The sequence below is a fragment of the Vulpes lagopus genome, chromosome 24 (genome assembly GCF_018345385.1).
Source record: "Vulpes lagopus strain Blue_001 chromosome 24, ASM1834538v1, whole genome shotgun sequence".
NCBI classification, from domain to species: Eukaryota; Metazoa; Chordata; class Mammalia; order Carnivora; family Canidae; genus Vulpes; species Vulpes lagopus.
In genome coordinates, this window is record NC_054847.1 from 30,898,769 (window position 1) to 30,919,251 (window position 20,483).

At 48.2% G+C, this 20,483-nt stretch overlaps 1 protein-coding gene across 4 annotated transcripts in view; it reads left to right on the forward strand.

The window, feature by feature from the left end:
* LYPD6 (LY6/PLAUR domain containing 6) overlaps positions 1-20,483 on the forward strand; it is a 123,878-nt gene that overhangs the window by 92,456 nt on the left and 10,939 nt on the right. For all 4 annotated transcript variants that reach the window (XM_041740010.1, XM_041740008.1, XM_041740007.1 and 1 more), the window contains exons 2-3: positions 3,821-4,009; positions 12,135-12,233. In XM_041740010.1, the coding sequence (XP_041595944.1) occupies positions 3,892-4,009; positions 12,135-12,233 (217 nt within the window). In that variant the 5' untranslated portion in view covers positions 3,821-3,891. The remainder of the gene's footprint in view (positions 1-3,820; positions 4,010-12,134; positions 12,234-20,483) is intronic.

Sequence of the window (20,483 nt, forward strand, 5' to 3'; positions counted from 1 at the left end):
GAGCGAGTCTGCTTCTCCCTCTCCCTCTGCCCCTCCCCAGTGCTCGTTCTTTTCTCTCTCTCTCTTTCTCTCAAATAGATAAAATCTTAAAGAAGTAGAAGCCACCCAAATGTCTATCAGCTGATGAATGGATAAACAAATGTGTTACATTCATATCCTAAAATAATATTCAGCGGCAATAAAGGCATGATGAACCCGTTCATGCTACTACGTGGATGAATCTTGAAAAATCTCGTACTAACTGGAAGGAGCCAGACACAAAGGGCCAATGGTTTCATTGACACAAAATGTTTGCAGTAGGCCAACCCATAGAGCTAGAAGGTAGATTCGTGGTCGTAGGAGTTCGGGGACAGGGGTGGGATGGGAGTGGCCGCCGATGAGTGCAGGAGTTCTGGGGGGTGATGCAAGTGTTCGGGGCCAGGTGACGGGTCGTGCAATCGTGTGGATACACAAACACACTCCGCTGAAGTAATACTGGCTGATGAGAACCTTTTCAGCCTACAAATTAAGCAAGAAGAAGAATATTAAAATGATCAGAAGTCCTCAACCAATTTGCTATCTGTCCTTTGAGGCCTTCTTCTAGGCCTACCTAAGCCCAGGGAATACATAAAGAATGATTTCTCGAGTGAGCTGTGTCGGAGTGATAAGGCCTCAGCTGCTTGAGGGGTTCGGAAGGCCTGCTTGGGTCCACCACCTGCGTGAGCGCACCTGCACGGAGACGTGCGCCTGCAAAGGGGCAGGACAGGACCTCGCGACCTGTGCTCTCTCAACGCCTCTTACACGAGTAAATGTGACGCAGCTGTGTAGAGGGCCTGGGGTGGGACACAGGCCCCACGGGGCGGCTGGAGGGAGACGCGGGGAGAGTGTGGGTGAGCGTCGCCCCCGTTTGCTTCATGGATGGGAGGTCACCTGCGTCCGCATGAGCCTTGACAACAGTAAAAGCTTGGTGACAGGAGCTACCCTCCCCGTCTCCCGCCTGCTTTGTCCCTGCCTGGCCAGCCACGGGGCACATTTTGGGGTGAAAGAGGTGTGGATTTCCAGTAGCTCTGGAAATTGTGGTATTTTTTCTGATTTCAGGAAAGCGAGCTGTGCTGAACTCCCATTCACGGCCCCTTGGTTACTCTCCCTTAGAACATGACAGTCCTGTCATGGTCACCATGACTTCAAAAACCACATTGAGGGATCCCTGGGTGGCGCAGCGGTTTGGCGCCTGCCTTTGGCCCAGGGCGCGATCCTGGAGACCCGGGATCGAATCCCACGTCGGGCTCCCGGTGCATGGAGCCTGCTTCTCCCTCTGCCTGTGTCTCTGCTTCTCTCTCTCTCACTGTGCGCCTATCATAAATAAATAAAATTTAAAAAAAAAAAACAAAAAAAAAAAAAAAAAACAAAAACCACATTGACTTGAACGCTGTATTTTGAACAAAACAATAATAATGAAAATACAGGGAAATATTACACAGGATTTCCTGCATGACGGACTCTGTCCTTAGGGCTTCACCCCGTCACTTCACGTCATTCGTGCAGTAAACTGTCGAGGCAGGTGGCATTGTGACCTCATTTGGCAGGTGCAAACCTGGGGCATGGGGGGTGCGGCGGCACAGCAGGGTCTCGGGGCAAGGCCTCCAGCCAGGGCTCCCCTCCCCGGCCAGGGGGCCACTGGAGGTCAGGGGGCCGCTGCAGGCCGGGGGGGTGCTGCAGGTCGGGGGACCTCACTCGGGGCCGGGGAGCCGCTGCAGATGGGAAGGGCTGCTGCAGGTCAGGGTAGCCGCTGCAGGTCGGGGGGCCACTGCAGGCCAGGGAGGTCGCTGGAGGTCGGGAGGCTGCTGCAGGTCAAGGAGGTCGCTGCAGGTCGGGGAGGTTGCTGGAGGTCAGGGGGCCGCTGCATGTTGGGGGGCTGCTGCAGTTCAGGGGGCTGCTGCAGGCTGGGGGTCCGTGTGCCCTCAGGTGCAGCCGCACCCGGGTGGCCTTGGAAGTGGCACCACGCTCCTTTAGGAGGACGTTGTGTTGGTGTCTGTCATTCATGTCCTGTTTTCTCGGGGTGCACTCAGGCAGGGGCCCAGCCACCAGGCACCCCGATTTTCTCTATTTATTTTGTTTCATAACATATTTACTCTTGATCTATTTTTTTTGACAAAATGATTTTAGAATTATTTTGTCATAGTTTAAAAAAAAATCTCACTGAATATTTGTATTAAAATTTGTAAACAGGGGATCCCTGGGTGGCTCAGGGGTTTAGTGCCACCTTCAGCCCAGGGTGTGACTCCGGGGTCCTGGGATCGAGTCCCACGTCGGGCTCCCCGCATGGAGCCTGCTTCTCCCTCTGCCTGGGTCTCTTCCCCCTTCTCTCTCTCTCTCTTTCTCTCTCTGTGTGTCTCTCATGAATAAATAAATAAAATCCTTAAAAAAAATTCGTAAACAGAATATCCAACTGGTGTTTATTTCTGCCACTTTCAAATAAAGTGACTATTTCACATGCTCCCTGTGGGGGCAATAGAGTGATGGTATTTGCAAAAGAGTAGAACACGAGGGACAGACGGCAGGAAAGCGGTAAGAGGGCAAGGGGTGACACGTATGAATGACGACATGCATGCACATTCTTAGTGAGCTGGACAACTCAACCTAGTAAAAGACTTTACTGCTCTCGATTTTAATTGAAAAGGACAGAACCAGAATAAAGGATGCAATGGTGACTGCTTAGTGCTACGCTGATGCTCTAACCTCATTTATCAGTTTGACTTTATACACCTTGACTCAGTCTGTGGAAGACTGGGGTATCACCTAGCGCTAACAGATAACGGATTCAGGGCCCAGACCGTCTCTGTTGGAACCAGCTCCTCTAATTATTTGCTGGACTTCAGTTTGCTCAGGATGGGATGATAATAGTGCCTGCCTCATAGGGCTGTTGGGGGGATTGCTTGATGGACGTAAGGGGCTTGAACAGCATCCAGCCAATATGGTTAGTTATGCTAAGGGGATCTGGAGCTATAAAGATGATACTCTTTGTTTTGGGAGAGGCCAATTTACTTCCCTTCCCTTCCCTTCCCTTCCCTTCCCTTCCCTTCCCTTCCCTTCCCTTCCCTTCCCTTCCCTTCCCTTCCTTTCCCTTCCCTTCCCTTCCCTTCCTTTCCCTTCCCTTCCCTTCCCTTCCTTTGCCTTGCCTTGCCTTGCCTTGCTTTGCCTTCCCATCCCATCCTGTTTCCATCCCATCCTATCCCATCCCTTCCTTTGCCTTCCCTTCCCTTCCCTTCCCTTCCCTTCCCTTCCCTTCCCTTCCCTTCCCTTCCCTTCCCTTCCCTTCCCATCCCGTCCTATCCCATCCCATCCCATCCCATCCCATCCCATCCCATCCCATCCCATCCCAAATCTGAAAGCCTCGCCTGTGTGGGTTTGCTTGGGCACCATGACCCAGGGGTGCTGCACTCTCATACCTGGCCTTCATCGTTCCCAAGGAAATGCTCCTGAACCATTGTGCCTGCCTTCCATCTTGGTGCATTCTGGCTGACATCCCCTGGCCTCCTGGCAGAAATACCTGGATTTCATTAAAACCCAGTCTTTCCTGGGGCCACCTCTGCTGGATATTAGAGGGGACTGCTACCCCACCAGGGGAGTTTTAGCTACCTAATGAAGAATAGATTGGGGCTGGACTGTTCGACGTCCTCTCACATTACCATTTAGAAGGTTTCTCTCCCTGTCGACCCACCTGCCTATGCCTGTGGCTTCCTGTGTGGCCGCAGCTCATCCGACCAGCACAGGGGCTCTGCTGGGCCCCCCAGGGTTTCCTCGAGTTGGACACTAAGATGAGTCTTGCTTCATATTTCAGGTGCGAGTTCCCTCCCGTTGTCCCAAGTTCTGGCTCCCAGGCCCCCTGTATGAGTGACGCCTCGGTCTGCCATGGAACCTGGCCCTGCCCTGGCCTGGCTCCTGCTCCTGAGCCTGCTGGCTGATTGTCTGAAGGCCGCTCAGTCGCGAGACTTCACAGTGAAAGACATTGTCTACCTCCACCCTTCAAGTAAGACTCTTGTTCGCTTTGCTGCTGAAATGTCACTTTACTTTAAATATGATGTGAGTTGGGACGCCCGGGTGACTCCGTGGTTGCGCGTCTGCCTTCAGCTCAGGTCATGACCCCGGGGTCCCGGGATCGAGTCCCGCGTCAGGCTCCCTGCGTGGAGCCTGCTTCTCCCTCTGCCTGTGTCTCTGCCTCTCTCTGTGTTTCTCATGAATAAATAAATAAAATATTTGAATAAATGAATAAATGAATAAAATCTATTTTAAAAAAAGATGTGAGTTGAAAGACAGGTGAAGGCAGCCTTCCACGCAGGGGAAACTTTGGATGATTTGATTGGGAGGATGCAGGTGCCCCCAGAGATGTATGTTTTGCCCTCGCCTTTTAAATAGGGTGTTTGTTTTTTATTCCAAGGCAGATTGTTAAGGCTTGTTTTCTCTGTTCGCAGCACAGTCGCTCCGATGCTGAGCACCCTTCCCTTTAACTTGTGCCAGCTCCCAATCGGTTATCAAAGTGAACTGGCGTGTCCCGGGAGGAGGGTGTTTGTAAAAAGATCAGTTCTTTACAGGCAAGATAATAGCTGGTCTTCCTGTCTGTGCGTCGGATTCTCAGTTTCAGCGTTTTTGGCCTCCCACTACTTCCTATTCCCTATCCCTTTTGGTTTCCTGTGTTTGAGAATCATCTAGGGAGCGCGTAGTAATGTAGGTGTCCAGATCCCTTCCCTGGGTGTCTGATTGCACACGCCTGGGACTGTACCAATGAATTTTTGCTTTCAGCAAGAATTTCAGGTGTTTCTCTTACTCCTATTCTAAAGATCACACTTCGGGAAACACAGCAGTTTAACTTCTGCTTTTGGCCTCCATCTCTCTGTTTATCTTCTCCCTCTCTCTTATTTCTGTCTGAATCCTCTTCTGCGTGGCCCCTGTGGTAGGGAAGGCTGGGTATATCGGGTGTATTTTGACCTTTACCATTTGCCCTGAGGTATGTTACTCTTCTGAAATGTTCCGTTCAGCAAATATTTTTCGAGCGTCTACTGTGTGTCAAGCATTGTCATAGGCATGGGAGGTATAAAGGCAAATAAAACATGGTTCTTGCTTTTGAGGATCTTATAGCCCAAGTGGAGGCAGTCTCCACCCAGTCAGAATATTTCATGTGTACGTGTTCTGGTGTAGATGACAGGGGTTCCGAGGAATGCACAGGGGCTTGGATCTTGGGTCCGTGGCTCGCTCAACTGCTTTGTAGCCTTCTGGCCTGAAATAAGGTCCCTAACTTTGTGAAGGTTAAATAAAGGAATGTGTGCAGAGCACTTAGCAGAGTATGAGCCAAAGTAAATGCTCAATGAAATTAGAGGCATCTTGTTAGGTGCTCATTTCTACATTTCTAGAGTGGATGAAATAATACACACCCTGGTGCATTATTTTGTGGACTAGAGATAATATCCATAAGATACGAGGCACCTACCGTGAGGCAGTGGGATGTTTGTTTCTTTTTTTTTTATATAATAAATTTATTTTTTATTGGTGTTCAGTTTGCCAACATACAGAATAACACCCAGTGCTCATGCCGTCAAGTGCCCCCCTCAGTGCCCGTAACCCAGTCACCCCCCACCCCCCCGCCTTCCTCCCCTTCCACCACCCCTAGTTCGTTTCCCAGAGTTAGGAGTCTTTATGTTCTGTCTCCCTTTTTGATGTTTGTTTCTTATGATGTTGTTCTGAGTGAGTGAGATGGTACACTGAAGTTGCTGAAAATAGGTCTCTCTAATGTTTTAACTCCAAATATACACTTGACAGGCAGCAAGTAGTTCCTTCAGACTTGCTGTTATTGTACGCTCTCACCAGTAAAGGCTGGTGCCTACTGGTTAATTGTGTGGAAAGAGTATCTGGCTGCTTGTTTCTATGGGACTGTTTATTTTAATGATCATGGAAAGAAGGTGCTTTGATACTTGCTGTGTTCTCTGGAATTGCATTTTGGTCTCTTCTCCAAAGAGCCATGCTTTTTTATTAGACTTGGTGAACAAAAACCTAGATTTCAGTCTCAGTTTTGATTGTGAAAACCTTCCGTTTCTATGGGATTCTTTGTCTGCTTCAGTGACAGACTTAGTAGTCACTGGGCTGAAAAACAAGCCTCCTGTTAGGCTGTGATTGTACACAGGGTGGGGAGGAAAATCAAGGGGATTAGATTTGAGTGAACAAGACTAAATCACACACGCCGACCACTTCTGTGCCAGTGTTGTGGCGGGTCAGTGCCTGGGATGAGTGGGCCCCCTATGTGAAAAGTCCTTTTCAGAATGGGATCTCTAAAGGATGAGCTCTGCAAGGCCAGAGGAGCAATCAGTCTTGCCCTCTAGAGGTTGGCAGGGAAGTTCTGCTCATGTGGCCTATGTTAATTAAATAGAATTAAATAGGATAGAATTAAAAAGAATTCACCATATAGGGGTGTCTGGGTGGCTCAGTCGATTGAGTGGCTGACTCTTGGTTTTGGCTCAGTTCATGGTCTCAGGATTGTGAGATTGAGCCCCTGGTAGGGCTTAGTGCTCAGCGTGGCATCTGTTTGAGATTCTCTCTCTCCCTCTGCCCCTCCCCGTACTAACATGCTCACGCACTCTCTTTCTCTAAAAAAAATAAATCTTAAAAAAAAAAAAAAAAGGATTCACCATATAGAAAGACTTGGTGGGGTCTTCTGATGTGATTTGGAGATATGGAGGCCAGAAGATATCGGTCCTAAGCTAGATTATACATAGATGATTCCCCGGAAGCTCTGGGCAGAATTCTTGCTTAGTGTCTCCATGACTGGTCATGGGGAATAAAAAGTCTTGCTGGATTGAAGTTACCGTCAACAGTTCCTACTCCACATTTCTCTGCACGATCTCAGGACTTTTTGATGTTTGTTTGCTTCTCTTAGACTTTAATTTTTTTAAAGGTCATGGTCCTCTGCCCCTGAGCAGCACCCACTAGACCAGGTTTAGAGGGAGTGATCTCTCTGCAAATCAGCAGGTTTCTATAGAATATAGACCATAAAAAATAGGTGAGGGAAGAGTGGGATTATCTTGGCTTTGAATTATTAATATAATCACCTCACTTTGTAGATGGAAGCCCAAGTAGCTTTCCCTGGGGTCAGCAAGAGAGCCAGATCCCATTAAATGTTAGATACTGCTCAGAACGTACCAGAGGAGAAATCGGTGATGCTAGAGATGTTGAGAAGACACACAAGTTTTCTACACCACACAAATAAATTCATTTCCCGTGGGCACCAAGCAGTCCTCAGAGACCATAAGTGAAGTGAGGTGAGATTGGAACCTTGGTTGAAAAAGTTCAGCATCCCATGACTCATCTCCTTTGATCTCTGGTTCCCTAATTTTTGTGTGGTTTTTGTTTGTTTTTAAAGATTTTTTTTTTTAAGTAATCTCTATACCCAGCGTGGGGCTAGAACTCACAACCCCGAGATCAAGGATTGCATGCACTACCAGCTGAGCCAGCCAGACACCCCTTGGTGCCCTAGTTTTTGAGGTTTCTGACCTTTAAAAAAAAATCAACTTTATGGCTTTCAAACTTGAGGCACTGACCTCTATAACGTTCTGTTCTGTAATTTGTATGTTTTTCTTTCCTTTTTCATTTGAAAAATGATGAATTTCTTCCCACCCTATGATTAAAATACCAAAGACCAATAAAACCTTCAAAACAGGAGTTAGCATTCAGAGAAACGGAGTGACTTCTTTGGTTTCCAGGCATCAGACGAGATAGCGGAATTTAGCATCCTAAGTGGTTGCAACCTGTTCTTGGCCTCCATTTCTTTACTTCTAATAGAAACCTCTCCTGAGAAATCCAATTTTCCTCTGGCTGCATATTCTGAGTCTTTCCTTAATCATGTGGAACAAAGAGCTGTGTCCCTGCGGGGGACTTGTTTATGCCCAGAGAGTGAGCCAACGCAGTTTCTTCACAATTCTGTACCACGTAAGTCTTAGGAAGTGAGCGTTCTTTCTAAAAAGGTACCAGAAAATGCATTTCTGTCAGAAATATGTTCATAGCATTCAAATTATTCTGACAATATTTTGTCGCTAGATGGACTCAGAAGGGAGATCAATTTATCAGATTTCTAGAAATTTTATGTTTGCATGCAGTTTCCAGAAACAATGGAAATTAGTTTTGCAAGAATAAAACAGGTTTGGATGCGTTACCCAGCGGCACGCATTTTAAAACAAGATTCTCTTCTCACCACAGTTTTGATGACTGAAGGCCTTTGTCCAGGCAAAAGTTCCAAGAGATGGAAACAAAGCTGGAGTCTCTTCCATGGCCTTACGAGTGAATTACAGTGGTTGAACCTCGGCTGACCGTAGGACTCTAATGGACCGATTATATTACAGGAAGTAACTGGGCGCTTTGGCTTTTCCTTTTTTCTTTACAATCATCTACTCTTGAGGGACCAGGGACTTATGCCCTGAAATGCAGAACACTAAGCTTATTAACTCTGTGATCAAGAGCCAAATTAGATTCATTCACAGCTGAGGCCACCACGATTTGAAACTTTACTTGCTCTGTAGTGCTTTGAAGTAACAAAGAAGAAAATAACACATCTCTTAGGAACCTTTTTCCTTCCTCCTAAAAAAAAGAACTTCTTTATCAGATGCGGTATCAGTTAGCGAGTTACTGGAGACAGTTGCTCATCTGTGGACCTTAGTTTTTGGTTAAATATTTCCAGGGCGAAGAATTTAACCATTTACTTGATATTGTGCTATAATTGGCCACTTGAAACGGAGTCTGTTTGAAGAGATTTGTCACAGAAAAGAGTTTGATGATTCACCCTTGGTACTACCTGCCAAGATGCAGGTACAAGTTGCTGAAAGCAAATATTTAGACGGTTGTGGTTGACACGCACGCAGGTAGGACGTTGTAGATTTAAAAGTAAAACTCACTGAAAAGGAGATCCCTTGGTTGAGTGTCAGAGCCGGTGCTGATAGACATGCCCGAGATAAATGACTTGAAGCGAAGCTTCGTTTCACCGCCGTAGTGTTCTAGCTCATATTCCTGTTTAAATTTTGATGTGCTTTGGGTTACTTGCAGAGCCCAGGCCTACCTGTGTAAGAAATAACAGTATTTAGTGGAATATGTCACCTGTCTAGCAAAAGATCATTTTGAAGAGTCCAGTAAATAATCTAAATTTGGGAACACCACAATTTCTTAGTGCCAGGTTCTCAAGAAGTTCATTCTTGCGTGGCTAGATCATCAATCTTCATTCAGAGTTCTTAATTTGTCTCTTTGATGGGAAAGTTTCCAGCAATAACTAATCCGACATTCCGGTGAAGAGTTTTACTGGCTGTAGTGACAGACAGATAAAATTGGACGCTCTTGTGAATTAATCATGCCCGCTGCAGTGGCACGGCCGGCTTGCAGTCCTAAACCTGGGGGACTGTGATGATAATTTTTTGAGAACGACTTTTTGGTGGCAAATCATTTACATCCTTTCTTTTTTTTTTTTTTCCAAGACTCTGATAATTCCTCAAATTTTACAAGCCGTTTTGAAGTTCTTTTAAACCTACTTACGTATTATGTGTTTTTACATTGACGGTGAAACTAGTTTTTTCATGTATCCAGTAGGACGGTGTCTTAGAATATTTCGTATGAATTTTCTCATAACAGTGTTTGTCAAAATAAGCTCAGTGTCCATAAGGATATTGAGCGGCTTTGGAATGTAAGGACCTGCTTGTTTTAAATTCTTCGGGCTCACACTTGAGATATCTTCTTATGTAAGTAGAATCTCTCCATTCTGATGTAACCCACCTATCTGGACGGTGAGGTGTGGACACATAAACGTTATTTGTGTGTCGTTTTACAAGATCTTGTTTCCTTCTGTTTTGTTATAACCGTATGAAGGGGGAGCATGAATCCCTGTAGTGAAATTTCCTCCCTGGAAGCTGAGGCTCTAAGCTGCCTCCCGTCCTCTTGTTTTCAGACAGTCCGTGCCCTCACTATCATTATCTCCTGGAATTTGAGTCCCCGACTACGTGGAGGAACATAGTTGGCCTCTAAAAAGTTCCAGTTTCTTGCCTTTTTTAGACAGGTTGTGAGTTTTGATCATGTTCGTTTCTTGGATGGGGTCAGGCTCAGCTGTGAAATGGTACGAGCACGTACAAGGACGGCGGCTATTCTGTGCAAGGTGAGCACCAGAGTTAAAGCTGGCCCATCATTTTGGCCTTAAGCTGCTGCCTCCTCCTTCATTTATTTTTGATAACACACTTAATTGCTTCCATGTGGGCAAAGCAATTTACCCTGAGATGATTATTTCCACCAGTGGGATACGCAGGCTCGGCCATCTGCGAGGGAGAACAGTTGGCTCCTGCAGATGAAGTCTTTGAGCGCTTGTAGTTTTGAAAGAGGCCAGGTAATTTTACCAATTAAAAAAAAAATGCGAAAGTTCTGTTTATGGAAAGCAAAACTCTAAGTTGATAAGCAGCGAGGAAAAGTACATGAGTGAGAAGGACAGAGACGACCTGACATTCATTCCTGGCACCTGACATTCTTGGCGGACGCTTGGCCTTAAGTGCCCACCAGGCCCTGTGTGTGCTGGGCAAGCGCTCTAGACTGGGACTCTAACCGGACGCCTCTCTGTCCGAGGGTACACGAAGGCAAGATACGAGCACCTAGGACAGTCTCTTTGGAAGGTAGGAAGGGGCAGGAATTCAGGGGTGAGGAGAGGATGGGCTAGGGAAGGCTTCCTGGGATTACGCATCCCTCAGGCTTGAGCTAGAGGCCTGTAGGGCCTCCACATCCACCACGTGGCCTCAGCGTGCTGCCTCATGGACATCAGAGACGGGCCTGCTACGGCCTTCGGAGGGTCCCCTCTGCACAGCATAGATTTTGGTCACGAAGACTCTTTTCTTAGCTGCTACTTACTGTCTCGGGGATTCCGTTTTTTTTTTTTTTTTTAAAGATTGATTGATTGATTGATTTATGATAGAGAGAGAGAGGCAGAGACACAGGAGGAGACAGAAGCAGGCTCCATGCAGGGAGCCTGATGCGGGACTCGATCCCGGGACTCCAGGATCACACCTGGGGCCAAAGGCAGGCGCTAAACCGCTGAGCCACGCAGGGATCCCCGTCTCCGGGGATTCTTAACCATGTCAGGGCAACCAGATAAAAATACCAGGTTGAACCAGAGATATTGCCACTTTTTAGGTCAAAATGGTCAAACATAAGGGCATTTTTAATGTTTCAATCTAATATTTATATTTAGATGTTGACATGTCTATGCGAGTTGACGCATAAGAGTAAATCATTGGATGTCTAGAATGCCTGTCTTTAGTTGGAACTTTTATTGGGATAGTTGTACATTAGTAAGCAGTTATAAGAAGTGACATAGAGGGATCCCTTGTTTACTTCACTCAGTTTCCCCCAGTGGTAACATTTTGAAAAACCAGGTTATTAACGTTGATGTAATCAATCTACTCGTCTTATCCAGACGTCCCCAATTTTACTTGTGTTCATTTGTATGTGTATTTAGTTTGACACAGTTTCCTCACATGTGTAAGTCTGTGTCTCTGCCACCGTGTGAAGACCCTAAGCAGTTTCAGTAGCACAAGAATCCCTCCTATCAGCTCCCCCTCCACCTTCCTCTCCCCTCATGCCCCAACCACTCCCATCCTTACACCCTGGCAACCACTAAACTTTCCTCTATTTCTAAAATGTCATTTTTCAACTGTTGTATAAACGGAATCCTACAGTATGTAATCTTGGGGGACTGTTTTCACTTCGCATAATTCCCTGGAAATTCATCAAAGTTGTTGAATGTATTAATAGTTCACTTTTGTTGCTGATATTCCATAGCATGGAGGTACCGCAGTGTGTTTAACCACTCTTTCATTGAAGGACATCTGGATTGTCTCCAGTTTTTGGCTATTACGGCCGAAGTTGCTGTGAATATTCACATACAGGTTTTTGTGTGAATATCAGTTTTCATTTCTCAGAGATGAGTGTCCAGGAGTGCAATTGCTACTGAGTCAGATGGTAGTTACAGATTTAGTTTTTAAAGAAACTGCCAGGCTGTCTTGAGAAAACTTTTGTAAAAAGACCATGTCTGACTTCAAGATTCTGTGCTCAGTCTAAAAAAAAATTAATCTTTTTCTTGATCCTTTTTCTAGCCACACCGTATCCCGGTGGATTTAAGTGTTTCACCTGTGAAAAGGCAGCAGACAATTATGAGTGCAACCGATGGGCTCCAGACATCTACTGTCCTCGAGGTAAATTCTCAGTAGACAGATTGGGGTCCCCAGAGCTGCCCGTGAGCGAACTGCCTTGTTGACTTGACACATAGATAGAGAGAGGCATGCTTGCGATCTCAACCACTTCTCCTGTCTGAGGCTATTAGTAGATTAGCTATTAGTAGATCTTTTCTCATCGACTTATGATCAAAGGCTTTTAGAGACATCAACTAGTCACAGGAAGGCCCCTTTTCTCATGAAGTGTCCTTGGAGTGCCTGAAGAGGTAAGTGCTCCTTCCCACCCCGAGGCCTAGCCAAATGCAGGACAAGAAGAGAACAACCAGCCTGTTGGCCACTCTCTGAAGCATCTGTTACTGCATAGTAACTTCCTTTATGTAAAGTATGAATTGGTGTTCATAGAAAGATCCCATTTATTGCATATCTTGCCAGAGGCTTCTATCCTGAGAATGTATGAAAGCTGGAATTCGAAATGCCGTTATTGCACATGCACAAAAAACCTCTGAGCTTTTTAAACTATTCATTTCTTCTGAAGGATGAGACGGATGCCCAACTGAAGCATGAAATTTTGACCCAGAGGCCCATTTCAAAATGAAGTAGACCCTTCACGTCCATATTCATATCTCTTTTATCCCATTGAATAGGAAAAATGGTTATATTTGGTTCTGGAGTCACTAATAATGGGCTGTTTTAATTTTGGAGGAAAGTCCAGTCATTTGAATGGGGGAGATAATGAGGACAGAGTATTTTATTGACAAATGTTTGAGTGGACAGTTAGGTTTCACTGATAATTTAGTCCAGTTGTTAAAATGACTGAATACACCAGCACCAAATCTATTATTTTGTCATATAATGCAGGAACTCTCACACTCCCCCCTAGTGAAAGGCACCCTGCCTCCCATGGAGGCCTGGGCGTTGGGAGAACATGCAAAATGAAATTAAGAGGCAGGTGTCCAGCTGCCTAAGCCGCTACTGTTTAACCCATGAACTTCCACCGAGGCTGCCCAGTAGAAACTCCTGTGGATCTCTTCAAAATCACTGGAACCTGTGTCCTCCCTGGGCCAGTGGTCCTCAAACTCCAGTATGATCAACATTTCCTGGAGGGCTTATTAAAACACAGACTTCTGCCCCCTTCCTGGTTCAGTAAGTCTGCTTCGGGTTCTGAGAATTTGCATTTCTAAGGAATTCCCAGGTGACACAGATGCTGCTGGTCTGGAGACCACGCGGTAAGAAACGCCAGCATCTCGGAGAGGAGGGCCCTGCACTGGATGATGGAAATATCACAGGTGATTCTAATGAACAGTCAGGGGCAAGAACTGCTGGGAGCTCCTCTCCCCGCTAATAAGAAGTGAAGTGTACTGTTGTCATTTCCAACTTCCTCTTGTTTACTTTTAGGTAGAGATGCTAATGGGGTCCCAAAAGACCACAGGGAAGAGAAAAACATGGAGAAAAACATGGAGCTGCCAAAGATTGGCCTAATCACGAGCTAGATAACCAAACCATCCTGGTAATTAAAGATAAGTCCTCTCTGCATTGCCCTCTGCAGCCATGTGCTTATTTTGGAATAAGTCAGTGTTTTCCTAACGTTACCCCTACAGAATGAACATTTGGGCAGGTTGCTGATGGACTTGGTTTAACCCAAGTTGCTTCTCAAACTTGGTGGCGCATTGAAATCACAGGGGAAAAAATCATAAAACACTGATGCCTGAGGCCATTCTCAGGGTGTGGGGTGGTGGCTGAGCATTAGGATTTTTGAAATCCCCCCGGGTAGTCCTAATATGCAGGAAATTTTGGGACCCACTGTAAACAGTGATTCTGGACAAAAACAGGATGGTTTGCTTGTGTCACCAGTAACCTTTGGGATGGTTCCAGCAGGGAACTCGCTTCTGAAACAGTTGCCGCTAGCCGGAGGTACTGCAGAGGAAATGTGGCAGCACTTTCCTCGCAGTTGCCCTCGCAGGCGGGATGCAGGGGACAAGGAGGGCTTGTGAGTCAGTGCTCTCAGGCGTTGCCCTGTCCAAGTCTGACGGTGGGCAGGTATATCCCTGCCACAAAGGAAAAACAGGTGACCGGTAGCTCTCTGCTTTGATCCCTCTCAGGAAAAGGGGACGATCCTTTGTGGTCCTCTGTCCAGAGGTCAAAACCAGTTCTTCCAAAGTATAGATATCGGAAAGAATCACAGCAAGAAATTGTTCACACAATTTCTCTTTTTCCCTTCTTCCCTCCCGCTTTTTTTTTTAATTTTTTTTTTTATTTGTTTATGATAGTCAGAGAGAGAGAGAGAGGCAGAGACACAGGCAGAGGGAGAAGCAGGCTCCATGCACCGGGAGCCCGACGTGGGATTCGATCCCGGGTCTCCAGGATCGCGCCCTGGGCCAAAGGCAGGCGCGAAACCACTGCGCCACCCAGGGATCCCCTTCCCTCCCGCTTTTATCTTTTTTGTCCTTAAACTTGGAAGGCTAGTGGAAAGTGATGCTCTGAGGTTCATGATGCAGAGCGACCATGCCAGGCTTTTGGGGGGGATTATGCAGTGGAAGGTAGGAACCGGGTTTCTGCTTTCAGGGAGCACCCAGTTAGCTGGAGGGATAAGATCTGAATGTGTCAAGTGTCGAGGATGTCGGGACAAGAGCAAGTGGCAGGTGAAGTGTGGCATGTGGTGTGGGGGAGCCGACGGGAACCGCGGCCCTATGGGGGCTGAGGTGGCACTGAGGGCGTCGTGGGCCAGGGGGAGGCAGCAGCCCTGCAACTGGGCCACGGAAGCAGAGTGTCAAGGAGGGCCTTCCGGGGGGTCCCTCAGAGCGCAGGTGTGGCGATGGGCTGCCCAGGGGGCTCGGGGCCAGCAGAGACCTGAGCTGGGCATGGCCACTAGTCCATGTTGGAGAACAGGGGGGCAAAGAGGTGGAGCTTGGGTATTTTGTGGAGCCTTGAACATCATTGGAGGAGTAGGGACTAAGGCTGTGACCTGAGAAGGGATGGAACCACACTCAGCTTCCTTCTTGGCCAACCCCACTTTCCAGGAGCCTCTGGACGTTTCCATCTTTTCCTCTGGGCGATCTCCAGATTTTTCTAATGATGAAAACAGCATCATTGATTATTAGATTAAAATCTGAATTCTAACCACTGAACAACCCGAGATTTATTTCTCCCCACTTGTTAGTAGTTGGCAGCGGCCCTAGAGCCACCAAGGGGCTTGGTAAGGGAGGCTCAGGGGCTGCTGTGGACGAGCACCCCAGCTTTCCGTGAGGTGCTTGGCCTCTTATTTGTTCTGTGACTCGTCCAGCTGCGTTTTCATTATCACACGATGTGAAAATAACTGCTTGAAAGCGAAAAACCCCTTTCGTGCCAGTATTTAGTCTTCTCTCTGTGGAATAAGCCCACATTTCAAACTGCTCGGGGATCATCTGGATTTCGAGGATGTTTGAAAACCAAGCTCCGTCACACCGACATGCCACGGTGCCTGCTGTACGTGAGCCGCCAGGGCCAGCTGGCCTGCAGGGTCCCAGACGTGTGGCTGGGCGTCGGGCGGCAGGCGAGCGGCCAGCAGGCCTTGTCCCGAGTCCTCGGGGCCAGGGCGGCACCAGCCACCGACGACTCGGGCTCCCGGACTGACTTTGGTAATGTGCGCTCGCTGTCACGCTGCCCCGGCCTCTGAGCTACGGATCCCTGCCAGCAGTCTCCTCGGCAGGAGAGGAGGAGGCCCGCGGCCACCCCTTGCCGCCCCACCTGGCCGCCAGACTGCCCCACCTGGCCACCCTTCATTGCCCCACCTGGCCGCCCCTCGCTGCCCCCCTGGCCACCTCTCCTTGCCCACCCCCCGGCCGCCCCTCGCCACCCAACCTGGCCATCCCTCGCTGCCCCACCTGGCCGCCTCTCACTGCCCCACCTGGCTGCCCCTCACTGCCCCCCTGGCCGCCTCTCCTTGCCCCACCTGGCCGCCTTTCCCTGCTCCACCTGGCTGCCCCTTGCCGCCCTACTTGGCCACTCCTCACCCGCTCCACCTGGCTGCCTCTCCTTGCCCCCCCCCCCCGGCCGCCCCTCGCCACCCTACCTGGCCATCCCTCGCCGCCCCACCTGGCCGCCTCTCACTGCCCCACCTGGCTGCCCCTCATCGTCCCACCTGGCCGCCCCTCGCTGCCCCACCTGGCCACCCTTCATTGCCCCACCTGGCCGTCCCTCGCTGCCCCCCTGGCCGCCTCTCCTTGCCCCCCCTGGCCGCCCCTTGCCACCCCACCAGGCCATCCCTCGCCACCCCACCTGGCCGCCCCTCGCTGCCCCACCTGGCCGCCCCTCGCTGCCCCACCTGGCCGGCTGCTGCTTAGCCTCTGGTTTCTGAGCACGCCCCGCACAGCCGCCGGAGTCGGAGGGATCTTGAAATCCTATCATCCGAGGGGCCAGTTTAAGGAGCTGATGAAAGAAAACTCGGGGTTAACCGCACACCCTCAGAGCCCAGGTTTAGCCCGCGTGCAGGCCTAGCAGCGCCTCAGGACAGGGGCTGGCTCGGTGTTTATTAGGAGTCTGTGGAATTAAATGTCAAGTCCAAAACATCACAATTTCAAAAAGGCTCATTCCATGGAGGATGCCTGAGCAGCCAGGGCTTTTAGGTTTCTTCTTGATCCTGAAGTGCAGATGCCTCCCTGTAAGACAAAATCTTCCCCTGAAAGTACTTCGGGGCAAAGTCCTGGGTGACCCTTTTCACATCTGTTACCCGGTTGAAGCAGGAACTATCAGTGTGGCCCCAGCACAGCCGAAGACAAGCCCGGGGCTATAATTCGCAGGAAAGCCTGCCTTACTGTCCCGTCCCTCTCGGGCAGCCTTTCTGTTTTACTTTGCCTAAGGGCAGATTTGTTTTCTCTTTTAGGCGATGTTAGATGTTAGACTGCAGCCCTCCGTGGTGTCCTCGTTCTCTAAGGGTCTCTATCCTAGCTCTAAGCCCCCAGGCTTCACATCTTCTAGTTTATCTCTGAACACCTCCCCACTCCATCTCCATCCTGGGTGGAGAACTCAGAGCCTAGCGTTGGCCCTTAGAATTTCCCTTATGTTCAGGAGAGTTCACTTGTTTATTTAATTTTGTTTTATTTTTAAGATTTTATTTATTCATTCATTGGAGACCCGGAGAGAGAGGCAGAGACCCCAGCGGAGGGAGAGGCAGGCTCCTCGCAGGGAGCCCAAGGCGGGACTCCATCCTGGGACCCCAGGGTCACGTCCTGAGCTGGAGGCAGCCGCGCACCCGATGGGCCCCCCGGGCTCCCCAGGAGAGTTCACTCGTGTGTCCACAGAAGCTATTGGCTACACAGCACCAACCCTGCTGGCTGCTGGGGGTGACCACGGGCTGTGTAGGTGACCCTGCTTGTCCTATCGCTAATTGGAAGTCTTAGACCTCCTCCTTTTTTAAAAGTCAAAACCTTAAAATTGAAGGGTAACAGCCACGCCAGGAAGCGGATAGATGGATCGTAGCGCTGAGCTCGTTGGAATTTCACAAAGTGAACCGGCGGCGTGTGCGTCCCCTATGCTAGGCCTCGCCAGGCCACTAAGCTGCAGGCGGCCTCCCGGAGGTGGCACAGTTGTGATGACCAGCACAGCCACACACCGATGAAATCGCAGGCCGTATTCCTTTTCTTCCCCACGTTTCTTATGTGAGAGTCACCCGCGTGTTCACGAGCCGTGGGGCCGTCCTCTGGGGTGTGCTCCACTGCGTCCACTCTCGATGGGCACTGGGGCTGCCTGCGGACTTTGGGTGCGGTGAGCGTTCTTGTGCACGTGTTTTGGTACATGTGTGTGTGCATTTCTGCTAAGTGCAGCCCCGTGGGGTTGCCGGGCGTGTGGCACGTGTGCTTTGGCCTTCCCGGCGACGGCCTAGCAGCCTTCCAGAACAATCGTGCCACTTCTTGCCGCCCGGCAGCGCCTGGCAGTGCCTGTTACTGCGCAGCCTCCCAGCGCTCCGCGTTGGCAGAGGCGAGAGGAGCTGCAAGGTGACGGGCTGAGCTTCGTAAGCAGCGGCCTGCGAGCGGGTGGCCAGGCCACCAGCCTGTGTCCCCACGCCGCCCTCTCCCCCACGGGCTCGGGTCCCTGCTGGTGCCCCTCGGCGCCCCGGGTAGTGGCAAAGGCCCTGCCCAGCTCCCCGCCCCAGCAGGGCCTCCCTGGCAGCAGATGCCCCGAGGGGAGCGCGGGGAGACACGTCCAGCCACGCTTCGCATCCCCTCTGCCCCGGGGGCCCGCCTATGCTTCCACGCGGATTTCTGTTGTTTCAGTTTGATCTGGCTATTTTAATTTTATTCTGTTATCTCTTGGTAAGAAGGCAGGAGCTAGTTCATTTCAGCTGGCATTGAAAGTCCCAGATTGCTTCTCCAATCAGAACTGGTCAGTGATTTTTTAACCCAAATTTCATCAGCCTAGACAACGTGGGTGTTCTTTGGACACCTGAAATCATCCAGCCAGCTCCAATCCACGGTGTTTTTGCCCGAGTTTTTTCCATGAGCACAATTGCCTCAGATAGGAAGCATCCCCTTGATGCTTTTGTCTTCTTGCTTTTATTTGAACCACGGTTCACGGTGAGGTCCCGTTTATCCTCGCCACTTTCACCTATCTTCCCAACCACCGTTGTGGCCTTTGCCTGGTAATAAGCACATAGCTTTCTGAATGTCAGGGATTTGCTTTAAAAGAGGGTTTCCTTAACTTCCTATGTCGCCTGTCCTTAGGAAGTATGGGTGATTTATCTTTTCTTTTTTAAGACAAGACAAAAATAAAACCAAGAAAGTACCTGTTTGGCAGTTTCTTCAAGAGGTGCTGACGATAGGGTAAAGGAAGAGTTACGACTCAATCAGGTTGATGAGTATTCATTTATTTTTAATTTCTGCCTTTAATTTTTTTACTTGGAGAATTTTTTACTTGGGGCAAGAAAAGAAAAGAGTCTCTTTCAGGGGTCTGTGGAGAGTAACTGATAGGATCAGGAAAGCCAAGAGATTAATCAGATGCCTAGATCCTGGAGACCATGTGATAAGTCCTAATTGGGGTACACTCCACGTAATTGACCTTATCTACAACTCAGTTTGTAATTCGTTCCCTTCATAAATTTTCCTTTAACTTGGACTCTTTTTTCTTTCATTTTTCATTTTACTGAACTTATAATTGAGATGTAACATACGCAGAATAGTGAACAGCACGATGAATTTTCACAAATTGAACACACTGGGGCAGCTCGGGTGGCTCAGCGGTTTAGCGCCGCCTTCAGCCCAGGGCCTGATCCTGGAGACCCGGGATCGAGTCCCACATCGGGCTCCCTGCATGGAGCCTGCTTCTCCCTCTGCCTGTGTCTCTACCTCTCTCTCTCTCTCTGTGTCTCCCATGAATAAATAAATAAAAATTAAAAAAAAAAAACCCACTAGCAAAGCTTAAAAAAATGAGCCATGGAAGCAGTACCCTGATTAAGAAATTGATTATTTTTGTCAGCCCAGAGGCTTCTTACATGACTGTTTTTGGTTACTATCTCTACCAACAAGGATCTGTCATAGGCTCAGTTGTGTCCCCCCTGAAATTCCCATGTGAAGTCCTAACCCCCAGTACTTCTGAATGTGATTGGGGAAATCTAACAAAACATTTATAAGATTTTTATGCTAAAACTATAAGTGCTAATAAAAGAATTCAGAAAAAGTTTATTTTTTTATTTTTTTTTTTTTCAGAAAAAGTTTAAATAGAGACCGTGTTCATGAGTTGAAAACTCAATATAGTAAAGATGTCAATTCTCCTCAAATTTATATGCAGCTTTTACACAATTCCCATCAAAATTCTAGCAGAATTATTTGTAGTTATACAAATAGTAGTTTTTATATATTAGTATGTAGTTAAAATTATTATACAATTAATATGGGAAGGTAAGAAACTAGAATTGTTGAAACAGTTTTGGAAAAGGAATAAAGTGGGAGGAACCAATCTACCCCTTTCAATATTTCTCCAATGGTTACAGTTATCAAGACTGTGGTATTGTCAGAGGAATAGAAGCATAATCAGTGGAACGTAATAGAGATCTCAGAAAGAGACTCTCAAAAATATGTCCAGCTTATTTTTGACAAGGTCACAAAATCTGATTCATTAGAGAAAAGAGCCTTTTCAACAAATGTGTTAGAACATTTGGACATCCATGGGCAAAAAAATGAACCTCAACCTAAGCATTACACTCTTTATAAAAGTTAACTCAAAATTAGTCATAGACTTAAATGGCAAGTATAAAACTGCATGACATTTAGGAAAAAAACGCAGGAGAAAATCTTTGAAATC